The sequence below is a fragment of the Pristis pectinata genome, chromosome 11 (genome assembly GCF_009764475.1).
Source record: "Pristis pectinata isolate sPriPec2 chromosome 11, sPriPec2.1.pri, whole genome shotgun sequence".
Taxonomy (NCBI): domain Eukaryota; kingdom Metazoa; phylum Chordata; class Chondrichthyes; order Rhinopristiformes; family Pristidae; genus Pristis; species Pristis pectinata.
In genome coordinates this window covers 32,541,290-32,559,752 of record NC_067415.1, presented here as the reverse complement: position 1 = coordinate 32,559,752, position 18,463 = coordinate 32,541,290, and the positions used below count along the sequence as shown (strand labels likewise).

At 40.6% G+C, this 18,463-nt stretch overlaps 1 protein-coding gene across 4 annotated transcripts in view; it reads right to left on the bottom strand.

Annotated features, from left to right (window-relative positions):
• Positions 1 to 18,463, bottom strand: part of LOC127575936 (uncharacterized) — a 47,275-nt gene that overhangs the window by 23,710 nt on the left and 5,102 nt on the right. For 3 of the 4 annotated variants that reach the window (XM_052026198.1, XM_052026197.1, XM_052026196.1), the window contains exon 3: positions 4,498 to 4,655. Coding sequence is in view for 1 of the 4 variants with exons in the window: in XM_052026195.1 (XP_051882155.1) it covers positions 4,498 to 4,655; positions 6,775 to 6,905 (289 nt within the window). In the remaining 3 variants the exon portion in view is untranslated. Of the gene's footprint in view, positions 1 to 4,497; positions 4,656 to 6,774; positions 6,933 to 18,463 lie in introns of those variants that run through there. The other variant, XM_052026195.1, reaches the window with a different exon arrangement.

The window sequence follows — 18,463 nt, the reverse complement described above, 5'->3', positions numbered from 1 at the left end:
AACTGAATTATAAAAGCCATAATTGCTGCTTAACAACTTCCTTAGTAATAAAAGTTGATCTTCTGGGTGTGGAGACTAATTCTACCAGGTAACTATTTCAGAATTCTACATCTCAAAATTGATCAGTGCTTGCAGATTTACTGTTGCAATGCTGGTCATTAACCTGCTGCCTTTCAAATTCAGTAGTGCCTGATGCACAAATCCTATGCTGTCAGTGCTAGTGAGCTGGCCTTATACATGGAAAGGCCTTTCCTTCATGGCTGGGCCAGAGAAGAACACACAAAGGAAAACAGATAAATCTGAGGTCATGGAAGTTGCAGGGGATAGGAGGCCAAGGTTGTGGGGGTGGGTGGGAAAGGGGAGAGGTGTGATCGATGGGCAGGGCCAAAATCAGGGCAAGGATCAGATTCCTGTGATCAGCAGGTCAAGGTCTATGATTGACAACTGAGGGGATGATGGCAAGTCACGGGGTTGCAAATGGCACCTGGAAAGTGGTTGTATTGGCAGCTGGAAGGGGAACAAAAACAAAAAATCAGTGGAGATGTAGGTGAGTCACTTCAGGTGATTAAGCTCTGGGGGTTGAATTGAAGGCAAGTTATTAGGGACTGATATAGGTGGGAAACTAGGCAAGGGCTGTTAGCTTGAGTGGAATTTGGGGGGATGGGGGGGGGGGGGATGGGGGTTGGAATGAAATGGGTGCCTAACCTGAATCTGGTAAGTCACAACTGTGTACAGTAAGTGGAACTGTGGAAATCTGCATGGGCTGAGAGTGCCCAATGATGAGAACAATTCCAAACCACAATGTCCAAAACCAAGAGAACGACATCATTATGTCTGCATCTGACAAGGAATATACAGCTGACCTGCCAAGCATGATTCTCAACAGAGAATGCTGTAAATCTTCTGGACTGCAGCAATTTGATCTGGAAACCAGCATAGATCTGGGCACATAGATTTTAAAGTAATAACAATTAAATTAATTTTTTTAAGGTTATGACATTTTTATTTTTACCTTAATCTCACATGATTTAATCTTTATTTTACTTCCTGTAAAAGCATTTAAAACAATGGTAAAAAATTAGAGCTTTATACTTCTTGGTTTGCTGCCTGTGAATATTGTTCAATGTGAAAAACAGGATGATGCTGGAGGAACTCAGCAGGCCAGGCAGCATCCGTGGAGAAAAGCAGGCAGTCAACGTGTTGGGTCAGGACCCTTCTTCAGGACTGAAGATAGGAAAAGGAGAAGCCCAATATATAGGAGGGAAAAGCAGAGCAGTGATAGGCGGACAAAAGAGGGGAGGTGGGGTGGGGTGGGCACAAGGTGGTGATTGGTAGATGCAGGTAAGAGATGGTGATAGGGAGGTGCAGGGGGAGGAGGGGAGAGCAGATCCACTGGGGGATGGGTCAAAGGTAAGGAGAGAAAGGAAGAAAAAGTGGAAAAAAAAGTGATAGGCTAGGAAAGAAGCGAAGCAGCATGGTGGGGGGGGGGGGGGGGGGGGGAGAGGGGTGTGGAATTACTTAAAGTGGGAGAATTCAATGTTCATGGTTCCAAGACGGAAAATGAGGTGCTGTTCCTCCAGTTTGTGTTTGGAATTCTCCTGGCAGCGGAGGAGGCCAAGGACTGACATATCTGTGATAGTGGGGGGGGGGGGGGGCGTGGAGTTGAAGTGACTGGCAATGGGGAGATATAGATCTCAGTTACGGACAGAGCGCAGGTGTTCTGCGAAACCTGGTGGTGTAGTGCACCAGGTGTAATGCACAGACATTAGAAAGAGTGTTGGGGTTCCACACAATAAAATTCAGCTGACCAAAAAGGGGAAGGACCGTAAGAGGTGCCAAGGGAAGAGAGTTTCTGGTAGGGATCAAAGACAATAGCATTGGTCTTCCCAGTATTTGATGGAGAGAAATAGAAAGTAGCACATAGATGAAAATAATAACAAATCAAGAATTGAGTCTTGTGGGACTCTGGAATTACCAGCCAATGTTGACTACTGTTTTCACAGTATTTAAAATCTTTTTGTTGAAATTCCTTCATTGCCATATTCCTTTTTTCCAGGTCCTTTATCACCCCTGCACCTGAGAATTCTACCTATATTCTTGAGTATCCATCTCTGCATCTTCCATTAGTGTTGTGTCCTCAGCTATCCAAGCCTTACCTCAGAAATTATTTCCTGACAGGATTCCACTACCATTCTTTGCTTAAGACCTATCTTTACTTCTTCCACATCTTTAGTCACTCACTCTGATACTATCCTTTGGTTTGGCATCTATTCTTGCCTCATTAAGCTTCTGTGAAGCATCTCAGGATGTTCTTTTATGCAAAAAAAGGTGCAACATAAATGCATAATTTTTGAAGGATGGTTGGGGGTGGAGGGGTAAGGAACACCAGTTTATATGAACATATGAAATAGGAGCAGGAGTAAGCCATGTGGCAAAGTTTGCTTTGCTATTTAGTAAGATCATGGCCTCAACTCCACTCTCCCGTTCCCCATTACTCTCAACTCTCCTATTGTACAAAAATCCCAGCCTTGAATATATTCAATGTCCGTTTCAACAGCTCTCTGGGGTAGAGAATAGCAAAGGTTCATGATATATTGTGAGAAGGTATTCTTTTTTGTCTCAATATTACACAAGAAACCAGTTATTCTGAAACAATTTCCCCTATATCTGGATTCACTCATGAAGTAAAGCATTCTCAGAATCTACATCATCCGAATTTTATATACTTCACTGAGATTAACTCTCAATCTTCTAAACCCAAACGAGTAATGACCCAACTTTTCATTATAAGACAGTTCCCTTGTACCAAAGATAATTACTTGCTGAACCTGCTTGCTGACTTGCATGTAAGAAAACTGACATAGGGCCACGTGACTATATGTTATTTTGTTCAGAACATTGTTGCTTTTTGGAAGATGCAAATGTGACTGGGAATTTGGTTTCTGCAACATACATGGCTGCTTTAATATAAACCTCAAATATAGTGACATGAATGTCATGTCATGAACACAGATACACCATGTACTGTATATCAGGAAATAGAGTCACGCTCTATGTTGATTTGCTGTTCTAATTGGAGAAAAATATTTTAACTTTTAAATCCCTAAAGCTCAACATCCTGAATGTCCCATCTCTGGATGTAAATGGAAAAGTAGCAACATACAAACAGCAAGTCTTCTGTGAAGAACAATCTTGTTATTAATATTTAACCAAACTGAGAAAATTGATCCCAGCTACTTTCTGTTGGTGATAAATGATATGTACCTTTTGAAGGTCAAGTGATAAGATTTTTTTTTACTTCCTTGGAACTGTTCAGATACATGCAAACGAGATATTTTATATGACTGAGCATATCTTTTTTTCCCCACTTTATGATTAGTTCCAATGAAAGATAAAGAAAGTGACTTTATTGATTATTTCAACTTCAACTTTCTTAATATACTTTTTCTGAGGTCACCAGAGAGAATCTGAGTAAGTATTTCTTCTGTTGTCACTTTTAACAAAATTGCAAACTTTTTTTTAATATATACTCCTCTTTAAACTGTAACAACAAACATGAACTGGGGAAATATTCTTTACTGTATTTGTAATACTAAAGTAACAAACTAGGATTTTTCTGATGGGTAGTTCAACTGCTATGTTAAAGAATGTATTTATGGAGACTAAAATGAAATAATTCCTTCACATATTTTGGTCTTAGAGAAAATGATAGTTGTTTCTGTGAACAACCTATAATTACAATTTTCACCTATATAGGAACATTTTTTAAGAAGTTAAATGTGCTAAATATTGTTAAACTGAAAAATGGTATGAGAGATGACAAAAAGCTTGGTCAAAAAGTTAGGTTTTAAGGGTAGTCTTGAAGAAGAAAGGAGGATTTAGGGCAAGAATTCCAGGAGTTTAGATTTTTGAGCACTGAAGATACAGCTTCCAACGATGGAGTAATTTAGGAAAGGGATGAGTAAGATGCCAGAATTGGAGGACTGCTAATATCACAAAGAGTTATGGGACAGGAGGAAATTACAGAGATAAATTGGGCGAGATCATTGAGGGATTTGGAAACAAACTTGAGAATTTTTAACCGACATGGCTAGCAGAGTTTTGGCTTTCATGGCCCTCAAATAGGGAGGCCAGTCAGTTAAGTCTGAAAGATGACAAAGGTTTGCATGAAGTTTCAGCAGCAGCTGACCTGAGCCTTTGTCTATTTCCAACAAATCTGTCTGTCTGTGATGGCGCAGGTATGGAGGTCTGAAACTCAACCCACGATCAATATAACACCAAATTTGTGAACTCCCAATGGAAGATAGTTGCCAGGGAAGTAATGGAGTCAGTGGCTGGTTTGTGATGGAGCACAAAGACAGTTTAAGGTTGAAAACTACACACTTGATTACTCATAAGAAAGCAAAATTCATAAGAAAGTTTACATTGTATGTTCACACTGAAATAAAATCATTATTATTTTGAACAGTTTTGAGCAATAACAGATTTGTTATTTACCAGTTTGGCTTTCCTTTCTAAAGCTCCAGGTACGCGGCACTTTAAGTAGTTTCCTTAAGTCAGTCTGATCATTGAATTTTGCTTTCCTTAGTTCTTCAAACCATTGGCCAGTTACTCTTTTCAACCATAATCTGTTTGTATTCGTCTTCTTGACTTCTCTAAAAGTGAAACAGTTATTATTAGTAATTCAGGGATACAAAATTGACACTGCCACTTATGCCAAGGAGCCTTTCCAGAACAGCTTCCATCATCCATCTTGTGATCACTATTTGTCTCAATAATTCTTTGTTTGTGGTTGTAACATTTCAGCTCAGACTAGCTCCATTTCATTAAATCTAACATTCAGGTTTTCTTGAGAAACTCGTATCTTACACCCTTAGTGAGTTAACAATTATTTTCTGAAGATAAAGAAAGAGAGGAGCAGTTTTTGTCAGAATCCTATTTTTCACTGATAGGCTGCCCACTAAGAACACCATCCAAAAACCGAGCAGTGCAAACCTCTCCACAGATTTACTGACCACAAAGCTTGGAAGGGCTCCTTCCCAACCTGGGAAGGTTACCTGGCCCCGACTCATGCAACAGGATCCTCCCTAACAAACATTACTGCACAAATATGCCAATCATCCCATAAAAGCAAATAGTTAAGATGATGTTTAAATTGAGAAACACGTTACTTTCTAACAAGGAAGCAAGCATTTTGCTTCATTAGCTTGGGAGCCTACCTCACAAATGAGAACCAAAATAATTGTATTCATGGGATTAATTATCCAATGTGCTCAGTACAGTTTTTTAAATTGATAGTGTACTATCAATAATATTCTAATGGCAGAATGGTTTCCTTTCATCTTAAAGAAGAAAACTCAAGAATAACATTCAAAATTCCAACAGCAAAAAAATTATACTTATGTTTTCTCTGTTTGTATCCTTATACTGAAAATGCTTCAATATATATTATAATGTTGCAAAAAACAAAAGAATGCGAGTTGGCCTTATCAGCCTATACTAGAATTATTGGTTTAAGACTATGTTTAATATTTGTCTTAAGGGTGTTCATAGAACAAATCAAGAAGGTTCACAGACCAACAAATCTTATTGGCCTCTTACACTAGACTTTAATAACTGTTGCGTCAACAGCAGCCCGACTTCAGATTCATGCCAGAACGGGCAGCAACCTTGTCCTATCGAAAAGCTGAGGGCCATCGAATGGAATAGTTTGAATCAGTATCTCTGACGGTAAAAAATATAAACAATGCCTCCAGCAACATGGGCGGTCATTTCCTGACCTCCGAACAGACAATGCGGTTTCACAATGACTCTTTCTGGGTCACTGAGTTTTGAAACCCATTATTGAAATTGTCATCGGGAATCTGGAATAACCTTTTTCCCCGATTCGCAGAGAGTAGTGCAGCCACTCCAGCGGAAATCTACAGCCTGTCGCTAAATAGTCCGATATCATTATCTGCCTGAAGAAATTTTATTCCATCACATCTTTAAGTGGCATAACTTGTATTCGGGAAACTCAATGAAAGAATTACTGTTCCGACGGCACTGAGAGCATTCAACAGCTGCAGTTCAGGGCGTGGAGATTTGCTTCGTGTAGGCACAAATAACTCACCTGAAAGTATGCGGGGAAAGGCTCTTAAGTGTTTGTTAACACGCACATTTAGCAATTCAAACTCAAAATCCTGGCATTAGCGACATTACATAATGTTTTGCAATAATAGTTGTTGGCTTGGCCCAAAAATTAAAATTTCCTTTATAAATGTGGTTCAATAGTAAATCTGGAGCAAATATATTTTCTGGTAGCAAGGGTGGTTTGTGAACTCTCCTGTCACTCAATGACATTAGAAAGCTCCTTCCCAATTTGTTGTTACGTATTGATTTAGCAATACTCCAAACACGTCCCTCAATACCAACACGCTCCATTGCAAGCAGTTCATTTTGAATTGACTTTGTAACATATTGTATACGAAAATAAAGCTAGAAGTAACCCGGGCTACATCCAAAATTGCGCTTTCATCTTAATATCACATTTCGTGCATCAAAATGGGGAAAATACTCAGTTTCGAAATGAGACATTTAAAGGTTCATCTCAGGCAAAAATAATTATATTATTAATTCCATCCTCACAGTATGCTAAGGAATAATTTAATTAAGAAATAATAATATTAATTTGCTACCCACAGCTAAACACTTTTAAACGAACAGTGGCTGCACAGTTCAACAAGTCTGAAGTCTCAGACGGCCCGAACCCTGCCCAGCGCTGGCATTACGTACTTGAGCCTCTCAGCATTAATCCTCTGAACCTCCTTATCTCGTTCCAATACGTCGAGGATCGCGCTCACTTCTTCATGGTTCAGAAAACTCAGATCCACTGAGTGTTTCCTTTTGGAAGTCCATGTAAACATGGCAGAACCGTGTCTCAGAGGCGCACAGCGGGAACACTCCAGGACAAAGTTCCCCTGGATGACGCAGGCACCCTCGCACCAGTGAGTGGCGCGGTTCGCGCCGTTACCATAGAAACGCGCGATGATTGACGTGGTCGCTCACCTCAGACCCTCGCCAATCAGTGCACTCACCTTGACGGCGCGGCTTTCATTCATGGAACTTCGTTCAGTCGATAGAAAAGCAGATGCAAAATTTAAAACCTGTTGAATTAAAAGCAAAAAGCGGCCACTTCTGCCGAAAGCAGACGCGCACACACATAAAGCGGCGGTGGACAACCAAATGTGAGGAGAATGCTTCACAGTTCCTCTCGGTTTCACAGGTTTTAATGAGGTCGGAAAGGGCCACGTACTGTGGTTGATGCCACTGCCCTCATTTCTCTTGGAGTTGACCCGCGGTGATTACATCGATTGTGCCTCTAGGTCAATAGCTTTCAAACTTCTCTAGGTGATCCAATTTAATCAAAAAGGTTAATTCGCGACCAATTAACAACATATATGTAACTAAAAATCTGATTGTAAGTGCAATTTTAGTTAAACCCTAAAAGGTATGTCATATGAAGATATGTCATCCACTGGTAAACGCCGCTAGCATGGGCGAGTTAGATTAACCAGGGTGGAGGCAGGATAATCAGTTCTCCAATCTGAGGAACCACCCTCCCTTTTGGCCTCTCCCCTAACTTTCCCCTGAGTTCTCTGGGCTTCTCGCTACCGTGCTGTCACGAAGTTCTTCTCTCCCACGTGTTTTCTGCACTCCTTGGCCGCACATGACTGACCGTTGCCTGATCCTTTTCGATGACCCATAACCCATTAAAAGGCAACAACCCACCTTTTGAAAACCACTGCTGTAGGTTGAGGGCATCCACACTGCTACTGAGGGAGCAGCTCTTCACTTACTGGTAGGAGGTCGTTGAGAAGGATGGCTTTCTTTGTGGCAATAAGTGGGTAGACTTCTCTGAAGTTAACACAGTCGGGTTTCTCTCCTTTCTTGAAGATAGTTATGATTAGAACACCTCTGAGTACTGAGATATATTGCCAGAGACTGGGGATAAGATTTTCAATTTGAGTAGTTCCTCTGCCATGTTTTAGAACTTCAGCAGGGAAACTGTCTACTCCCAAGGCCTATTGATGGGGGCTGGGGATGAGGCTGAACCATACAGTTTGCTTTGGGATGCAACCAATGGCACTCACATCAAGGATGGAAATGCAGTTTATAAGTTCTCTGAAGTGTTCTTTCCAGTGGATGCTGATTGCTTCTCTGTCCTTAGTAAATTCACCTCTGTTCTTTTCTCTCAGTGGGATGGGCCCTTGGATGTTTGGGCCACAGGTAGTCTTGACAGCACTGAATCCAGCAAATTGTTGGCTTTCTTTTAGTTTTATCTCTGTACACTACCATCTGTTCTTGATGTCATGGTTCTCTGTGGAATCTTAGCCTTTACATGTCTGTAGAGTTGTTTCTTCCCTTCAGGCATGATGGAATTTCCAATTCAAGAATGCCTTGCTCTGGTGGTTAATTAACTCCTGGCTGCCTGGTCTTACTCATCAAACCATTCCTGGTGCTTTCTGATAGAGATGCCTCGAATCTTTCACTGCAGTTAGCATCTGTGGACTTCCAGGCAGTTCGTTCACTGTGGACATTCTGCAGCTCCTTTTGTTTGGGATCATCAGATTATCTGTGAGGCATTGTGTGAGAAGAGCTAATTCTGTGGGGTCCTTCAATATTGATTTACTTGTGGTAATGTTTCTGTAGTCATGATGAAGGCTCTTGCCCTAAAACATCAACTGTTTATTTCCCTCCACAGATGCTGCCTGACCTGCTGAGTTCCTCTGGCATTTTTTGTGTATTTCTGTAGTCATCATTGTTTTAGGACTAAGATGATGAAGATGAGAAAGTGGATTGGGTGATAGTCATGACCCTAATGGACCCAATTTCAGTGCAGACTGATGTCTTGATTCATTACCCAACACTTTTCTTAGTCTTTCTATCTTCAATGCTACACCTCATCTCCAACAAGCTTCATGAAAGAGTGACACTAATCTGCAAGATCTTGTGGATGAGGCCATCAATATCATGTAGCATTACATCCAGACCCTCAGGCTTGATGTCCTGTTTTGGACCTTTGAGGCCATTTCTTCCGAGTACCTTCTAAGCCTATGCTGCAGATTCAGGCCAGCTTTCCTCCCTTCCACTGGTTCCATCAGGGCTTCCAGCACTTGAAGGGAACCATGTTCCTTACACTTGAGAAAATTAGTTGTAGTATTTCCTTGCAATATAGTAGGTTTAATTATGGAGTTTTACCTCTGTACTTATATATTCGTACATTGGCATTTTAGAAACGGCACTCTGTGTGAACTCCCAGCATCAATACAATACTTTGTAATGCAAAACTATTTGTCACAGAATTGTACATATTTGATAATGGTTGCACATTATTTATTCAAAGTAAATAATGCAGGAACCATGATTATATGCTCCCAACCTCTGTTTTCTTAATAAATTTTTTCACTTCTCCACTTCTCTCTTAAAAAGCTTTCTCAAACCAGATCTATGAAGATTAAATCATTTCGCCTAGCCCACCCACTGATGGTTTGGCATCCTTTCCAATTTCCTTTGCCTCACTATTGGTGGCTGTGCCCTCACCTGCCTAGGTTTTAAGCTTCAAATTCCCTGTATAAATTTCCATGCTTCTCTACTTCCCCTTTCTCCTTTAAAACAATTGTAAAATCCTATCTCTGAACATTTTTCAGTCGTCCACCTTAATTTCTTTTTCTGTTGACTAGCAACAGATTTTGTCTCATAAATCTTGTGCAATGGCTTGAGAAGTTTAACTATGTTAGATGTTTTATAAATGTAGCTAGTTGTTGTTTTACTCATGGACTGATTGGGGATTGTTCTAGAGGGAAGCCTATCAGTAAGAAAACGTTCAGCCTGAATGACATATTAGAGGTGCTGCAAAAGTCTTTTCTTAGGCAGAACCATGGGGTCAAGGATGACTATGTTCTACAAAAGTGAAGAGTGGAAGATACCAGTGTGAAATTTTAGTCCAGTTTTTTTTGTTTTTTTTTCTTTAGCTTAGTTTGGTTTGATATTGTTTATAATTTTTCTTATTGTTTTGGGGATTTTTTTCTTTCTTTTATTTTATAATAAATCTTTTTCTTTTACATTATATTCATTCACTAACAGATCGTTGGATCTACAGATTTTTTTATACTTTATTGTTCTTTACGATTACCCATGTCATGATTGTTCTCCTGATCTTTGTATTACATGTATAAAAATTGATATATTAATCTGTATTAATTTGAAAACTAATAAAAAGATTGAAAAAGAAAAGGAAGATAGCAGTGTGGATTTTTTTTTAAAAGATGTTGGGTGGCTGTTATACACCAGTGCTGCATAGTCTTTACAGAGCAAAGTCTGGGTCCAATGGCAAGGAGGTCCAGAACGATTCTGACAAATTAAACAGACGTGCGCACACACTCTAACCATGCAATTGCCTATCTACATACTAACCACAAACACACACTAGCTTCCTCATCCCCACCCCCCTGCACTACCCTTCTCCTGTACTTCTTCCCTCAGTCTTTTAACTTCCCTTCTTCAGTCCCTTCCATTTCTAGTTCGTACCCTTTCACTCTCTCCATCTTTCTCCCTTCCTCTCAACCCCTGCTTCAACCACAAACTCCCTGCCTTCCCTGTACTGTTTCTCTACCCTGCTGCTATCCTTCCTCCTCCTCCTCCTCCTCCTCTCCTGCCAACCCTTCAATTATTCTGCTCTCTCACTCTTATTCTTGCACTCTCCCCACTTTCCTACAACATCCTCCCTCCTAGTTCTCCCTTTCCACTTTCTCCCCTCCATCAACAATCGTTCCTCCTGACCACAGTCCCCCTCCCAGCCACTGTCAAGCCTGTAGCTGCTCACCCAAGGTGAGACTGCTTCTCAACTGCTAGTTGATGTCCCTCTCCTTAATACACTTTATAGCTAACTGCTATAATCTCTGCACATATTTCTCAGAGGACATACCAGGAAAGTAATTAGATTAGATTAGGACTCATTAGAAACTAGGGATTATATCATTGTGCAAAGTTCAAAATTAAGCAGAGATGAGGAAATATTTTTCTCTAATCACGTGCAACTTTCTAATTTGTGAATGGATAAGTTTTAAGAGTTCCCATTAATCCACCTTTATAAAGTCTTGAGAAACAATTACTTCATCCAAGATTTTAACCAGTACTGCAAAGGTACAGGTCTGCCATCTGTATAGTATTGACAAATCTGCAGCAACTTTATGATCACTTCCAGGGAAACCAGTGGTAAATTGTTTTATTATTGTCACACATACTGAGATACAGTGGAAAAACTTTGTTTTGCACGCCATCCATACAGATAATTTCAATACAACAGTGCATTGAAGTAGTACAAGGGAAGACAATAACAGAATGCAGAATAAAATGTCACAGTTACAGAGAAAAGTGCATTACAGGCAGATAATAAGGTGCAAGGCCATAATGAAGTAGATTGTAAGATAAAGAGTCCATTTAATTGTACTGGGCACCATTCAATAATTTTATTACAGTAGGATAGAAACTGTCCTTGAGCCTGGTGGTACATGCTTTCAGGCTTTTGTATCTCCTGCCCAATGGGAGGGGGGTCTGAGAATGTCTGGGGTGGGTGGGGTCTTTGATTATGTTGGCTGCTTTACTGAGGCAGCGAAGTGTAGACAGAGTCCATAGAGGGAAGGCTGGTTTCCGTAATGTGCTGAGCTGTGTCAACAACTCAGTTTCTTGTAGTCTTAGAACCACAGAACAATACAACACAATACAGGCCCTTTGGCCCACCATGTTGTGCCGACCTTCAAACCACGCCTAAGACTATCTAACCCCTTCCTCCCACATATCCCCCTATTTTAAATTCCTCCATATGCTTATCTAACAATCTCTTGAACTTGACCAACGTATCAGCCTCCACCACCACCCCAGGCAGCGCATTCCATGCACCAACCACTCTCTGGGCAAAAAACCTCCCTCTGATATCTCCCTTGAACTTCCCACCCATTACTTTAAAGCAATGCCCTCTTGTATTGAGCATTGGTGCCCTGGGGGAGAGGCATTGGCTGTCTACTCTATCTACTCCTCTTAATATTTTGTATACCTCTATCATGTCTGCCCTCATCCTCCTTCTCCCCAAAGAGTAAAGCCCTAGCTCCCTTAGTCTCTCCTCATAATCCATACTCTCCAATCCAGGCAGCATCCTGGTAAATCTCCTCTGCACCCTTTCCAATGCTTCCACATCCTTCCTATAATGAGGCGACCAGAACTGGACACAGTACTCCAAGTTTGGTCTAACCAGAGTTTTGTAGAGCTGCATCATTAACTCGTGGAGGTAATGTCTTGGGCAGAGCAGTTGGCATACCAAGCTGTGATGCATCTGGATAGGGTGCTTTCTATGGTGCATCAATAAAAATTGGTGAGAGTCAAAGGGGACATGCCAAATTTCTTCAGCCTCCTTAGGAAGTACATGGTTGGACCAGGACAGGTTATTGGTGATGTTCACTCCTAGGAACTTGAAGCTTTCAACCCTCTTGACCTCAGTACCATTAAATAGGCGAGAGTGCACTGCCCCCCACTTCTTTTGTTTTGCTGACATTGAGGAAAAGGTTTGTCATGATGACATCATGTCACTAGGCTCTCTATCTCCTTCCTGTACTCCAACTGAACATTATTTGAGATTCGACGCACTACGGTGGTGTCATCCGCAAATTTGGAAATGAAAGTTTCAAAGTTCTGATACAATGCCCTTCATGAACGTTGACTGGTTCCTTATGACATTGGTGAATATTATGAAATATGATTCTGGTGCAGTTATCTTTAATGGGTTAATGGTGGCAATCAGTCTAGCGTGTAGGACAAGGAAGTAGACTCACATTGTGCCAAATGAACTTGTAATTGTCCTAAATGAACATGGATCATATATTTGGGTATTTTTCATCTCCCTGAAGTTAACTTTGGGAGAAGGTAAAGTCAACTCATTGGCTAACTTATTCCACCACACATATGAGTACTGTGACTTAGTTCAGTTGATACATCATACTTGTATAACACATAATAGAAAATGTGACAACAGACCCAAATCAGTGGATCATATTTCATTTGAAGAGAATGATCTCTTTTCATCTTGCCCTTCAGCTCCCATCTACATGCACAATATTTTAGCTTCAGAAGTCCAATTCCCTAATTTGTAAAGCCTCTCTGACTTAGTCAAATGGCCAGTTCCTCTATTGTTCATGGACCAACACAGATCAAAAGGTTTTTGTTGTGAAAGTGTATTTTCCCAAGACATGGTCAAAGTAATGAACTCTTTATTGCTTAGATACTGGGAAGAGCAATTTGTGACTCGTGCATTAATCATCTTTCATTGGTGCTACCCTTTAACACTACTTTTAAAGACAAACAGTAAATTCATTTCTTTTTCCAATACGTTACTGGAAAATGATGAAAAGAAAATCCAGAAAGATGCCGATGGAAATCAGACCTTCAAGCGGCTGCCAAGATTCTGTTCCCATACCAAACCCCATCTCTGATCACCTCAGGAGATGGGCAGTGTACAAGGCAAGGCTAATGAAAGCATCAATGAGGAAACTACGTTTTTTGGAGAGCGAAGGAATACAGAAATGCCCCCTTCCCACCCAGCAGAAGATGCCTTCAGCCCCGCCATAGCCAGCAAATCCATCCCCATCCATCCCGCCAGTCTTCCAAATGCCCTTTGCATGTAATGGGGTGTCCATCAGTTGGGTGTTCATAACCCAGGAAGGAACAGCAACCTGCCTTTGTACTTACCCCAACAAGAAAGGACCTAGAAAGAACACAAAACTAAGTGCCACAAATTGTATGGTCCCACTCCTGTTAGAATAATCAACAAAATTCCCATTTTCACTAATATGAAATATGATATTGCATTAAAAGGCACCTGCAGAGAGGAGTTTCAATGATTACTATTGAAGCACAATCACTTTTGTCATATAGGAAAACATGATAGCCATAAGCCAGATCCCAGAAACAGCAAATATAATATAAAACCTCAGTTAATTTGTTTTGGATGCTTTAGTTACAGTACAAAAAAAAACCAGATTCTTGGGGAAATTGTGTCCTGGGTAATATCATAGGAAGATGTCACTCATGGACAGGCAAATATGTCACCTGAAGGATTGCAAAGGAATCCTCTCACAGTATTGCCTGAGCATTAGATTTTACTTTCATTTCCTGGTGTGGGAATTGAGTCCACAAACAAGAAATTAATGTTAGAGGAAGTCCTTATAGTTGACCATCCATGACTATGGTATTTAGCTTCATTCCAAGCATTAGGAAATTCTATCAGTTTATAACTAATCTGGTACACAAGGCTAACAAAGAGTTACCCAGTGTCCACTTCCAATCTCTGGGTTGTTATTGTCTCTTTCTAATTAATATATCAGTCATCATTGCTTGATTTGTGCATATTTGCCTCTTGGGTGGGTGATGAGTCGAAAGAGTGCCCTGATGGAATAATTAATGATGCCTTCAATCTTATTATTAAGTCTGTGTGCAAGCAAAGTCAAACTAATTTTCAGCTGTTGTCTTTGAGTGCCTTTGAAATGCTTTCTTAATGACACCATTAAACAAGTCTACAATCCAGGTCTCATAAATGTGTGCTTTGGTATGAATATTCACTTTTTTTGACTGCAGATAGCATTTCATTCCTTTCAACAAAGGAATGTACATTTTTAACATGATGACTATTTACACTGGGTAAATAGGGAGAGGTTGTTACCATTACCATATCTTTTTAACAATTAAAGGATGCAATAATGGATAAAAGGAGAAGTAGGGGTAAACTTTTCAGGCAAAGAATGGCTATGATCTGGAACACTATTTCCCAAACTGGTGGAAATCAAGTCAATCAAGGTTTCAAGAGGGAATCTGATAGGTATTTGAAGAAAAATGGTTTATGGGCTCTGGGGAAAGAGCAGTGGTGGTGGTCGTTTGGCACTGATTGAATTGCCCTGTGAAGAGCCAACAAATTCAGTGGACCTAATGACCTCCTCCTGTGCTGTAGTAATTCTAGATGGACAGGTGGGTTTATGGTAACAGATATTACAGATTGGCCATGCCTTTAGACCTAGAGAAACAAAGGACTGCAGATGCTGGAATCTAGATGATAAACACAATGATACTGGAGGAACTCAACAGGCCAGGCAGCATCCGTGGAGAAGAGCAGGCGGTCAATGTTTTGGGTCAGGACCCTTCTTCAGGGCTGAAAATAAGAAAAAGGGGAGCCCAATATATAGGAGGGAAAAGCAGAGCAGTGACAAAAGAGGAGACAAAAGAGCACCGATCACTGCTCTGCTTGAAGTAATTTGAGGTATTGCAAATTTGCTTCCGTTGCACCATCTAGTGTGAAAAGTTAGCAGGTTCATCTTAATGAAATGTGTTTTATGTACATAATTAAATACACAGCAGTGGGTGACTAGATGCAAAGAATTGGTTTGCTTTCTGTTGGTTCACCTACTATTCAACATCCGAAGGAGAGTTTTCCATTAAATAAATTAGGAATGTGTAGATGACATAGAAATGCAAGATATTTACCGGCAGCAGTAATAATGGTAGATTATTAACCCTGTGCACATAATGTAAGCAGGGCCACCTTCACCTAATATAGGAAAATAGCTAGGAGCGATAAATGCAGGAAATATTTAGAGGTATGTGGCATCTGTGGACGGAGAAGCAGAATCAATGTAGTAGGTTGATGATATTTATTCAGAACTGAGAACATTTGAGAAAAATTGTAATTTATTCTTAGTTTTTCCCAATTCAGATGAAAGTTAATTGGCCTGAAACATCTTATAAGATAAGATATCTCTATTAGTCACATGTACATTGAAACACACAGTGAAATGCATCTTTTGTGTAGAGTGTTCTGGGGGCAGCCCGCAAGTGTTGCCACGCTTCCAGCATAGTTCTCGGATTATCTCTTATTTCACATTTTTAGCATCTGCACTATTGTATTTCTGGATTTGTACTTTGTAAATTAACCTGTTCATTCAGATAAGGACATTTTATGTAATATACCCAAATCCTTAAAAGTTATTTTACAGTCCTGAGCAAATTGCAATACACTTCACTAATATTCTACATTCTCATGCAACATCGAAGACTGCTATTTAGCCCATCAAATCCATGTCAGCTCTCAGAACGTTCCCATCAGCTCCATTCCTCCACTTGTTTACCTGTAACCTCTTCTCCCATCAACTCCTCCAGATTCTCCTGCCACCCATCTAAACTAGGGGCAGTTTACAACAGCCAATTGACATCTTTGGGATGGAGGATGAAACAATTGCACACAAGGGAAACCCACGAGATTACAGCAAAATCTTGCAAACTCCATACAGACAGCACCCAAGGTTAGGATCATACCTGGGTCACTGGAGCTGTTCACTTAAATTCCAAATATTAAACTACTATTGCAAAACAAAATGATTAATTCCAATTATCATGATCTTGCATGTGTGAAAAATTGATGAGACATCCATCTCAAGTTAAGCACATTCTAGCAAAAAGGAAGTAAATGCCAAGCATTGACTTCAGCCCTTTGCCTCTTCCACCTATCAACTCCTCACATCATTCCCACATTCCCACTCCCACACCCCTCTACCACCTACCCCCTCTCACATGGGTTCACCTATCACCCGCCAGCTCCTCCCCCTCCCCCCACCTTTTTATTCTGGCTTCTGCCCTCTTTCTTTCCAGTCCTGATGAAGGGTCTCAGCCCAAAACATTGAATGTTTATTTCCCTCCATAGATGCTGCCTGACCTGCTGAGTTCCTCCAGCATAGTTTGTGTTGCTAAAAGTCAACCATGCTCATGTGCAGCACTTGTTAACCCATTTCATTGGCTTGGGACCAAGTTCCAGTACTGTTGCAGACAAAGATTCTACAGAGGAACCAGTAAAAGGGAAAGAGGACTTCAGCCTCAACAAAAATAGAACACGTATATTGCCTGTCCATGTAAGTAATTAATCTGATCTATAAATATTTTAAGTGTATTTACCTCCTGCAAGAATGATTTCCATTTCTACTATTAATGAGCATCTTAGGTGTTTCTCAAACTCTGACCTGCTTTTGTAGCCACTGTCTTCATATTGCTGTTTATGGTCAACAGTGACTCCCAGGATGTCGATGGTGGTGGCCTTGATTATAATAATGCCAAGGATCATAGAATGTCAAGGATAGATGCTTGAATTCTTTCTTGTTGTGGAAAGTTATCGCTTGGCACTTTTGTGCTGTAAATGTTATCTGGCGCTTATTGTCAGTTACCATGAATAAGGCTGTGTCTGAATGTAGCCATGGGCTGCTTCATTTGCTGAGGATTTGTAAATAGAATTGAACATAGTGTGCTGATGATTGCACAATTGACTTATGATGGAAGAATGTTATTGATGGAGTAGCTGAAGGTGGGTGGGCATAGGATGTTGCCCTGAGGAATTTCTGTAGTCATGTTCTAGACTGGGATGATTGACCTCTAGCAACAACAACTTACTTTCCTTGTGGGAAGTATGACTCCAACCATTGGAGTGTTTTTCCAATGATGCCCATTGACTGCATGGACCTTTGATGCCACACTTGGTCAAATGCTACCTTGAGGCCAAGGGCAGTCATGTTCACATCACCTCTGGAATTCAGTTCTTTGTTCCACATTTGGATCAAGGCTGCAATGAGGTCTGGAGCCAAATGGTCCTGGTGAAACCCAGAGCTGACATTGTTGAGCAGATTATTGGTAAATGCTGACTGATAGCACTGTTGATGACACATTACATTTACTTTGCTGATGATTTGTCCTGCTTTTTGTGGCCAGGGCACATCTGGTCAATTGTCCACATTGTCAGGTAGATGCCACTGTTGTAGTTTGACTGGAACAGTTTGGTGAGAGGCACAGCTGGCTGTAGAACACTGGTTATACGAAAACTGCAATGTTGTCTGGTCCCATTGCTATTACTATTTTTAGTGCCCTTTGTCATTCTTTGATATCACATGGATTGGATTGAATTGACTGAAGGCTAGCTTCTGTGAGGGTGCAAATCTCAGGAGGAAGCCAAGAGAGATCACCTCTCTGACATTTCTGGCTGAACATGGTTTGAATGCTTCAGCCAGAAGTGACAGCTTTGTCTTTAGCATCAACATTGACCTTGCCACTGCTCAGGATGAATATATTCTTGGACCTCTTCTTCTCATTAATTGTTTGATTGTTCGAGACCATTGAGAATTAGATGTGAAGGGCAACAGAATTTTGATCTGCTCCATTAATTGTGAGATTGCTTTGCTCTGTCTGTTACATGATGTTTTTGCCATTTAGCATACATGTAATCCTGTGTTACAGCATCACTAGGCTGGCACATCAGGAGAAAATAACCTGTATTAAATGTATCCAACTCTGCAACTTTCATTAAGATTTAAAATAATTTATCAAAGACGATAGGCTGTCATAGACA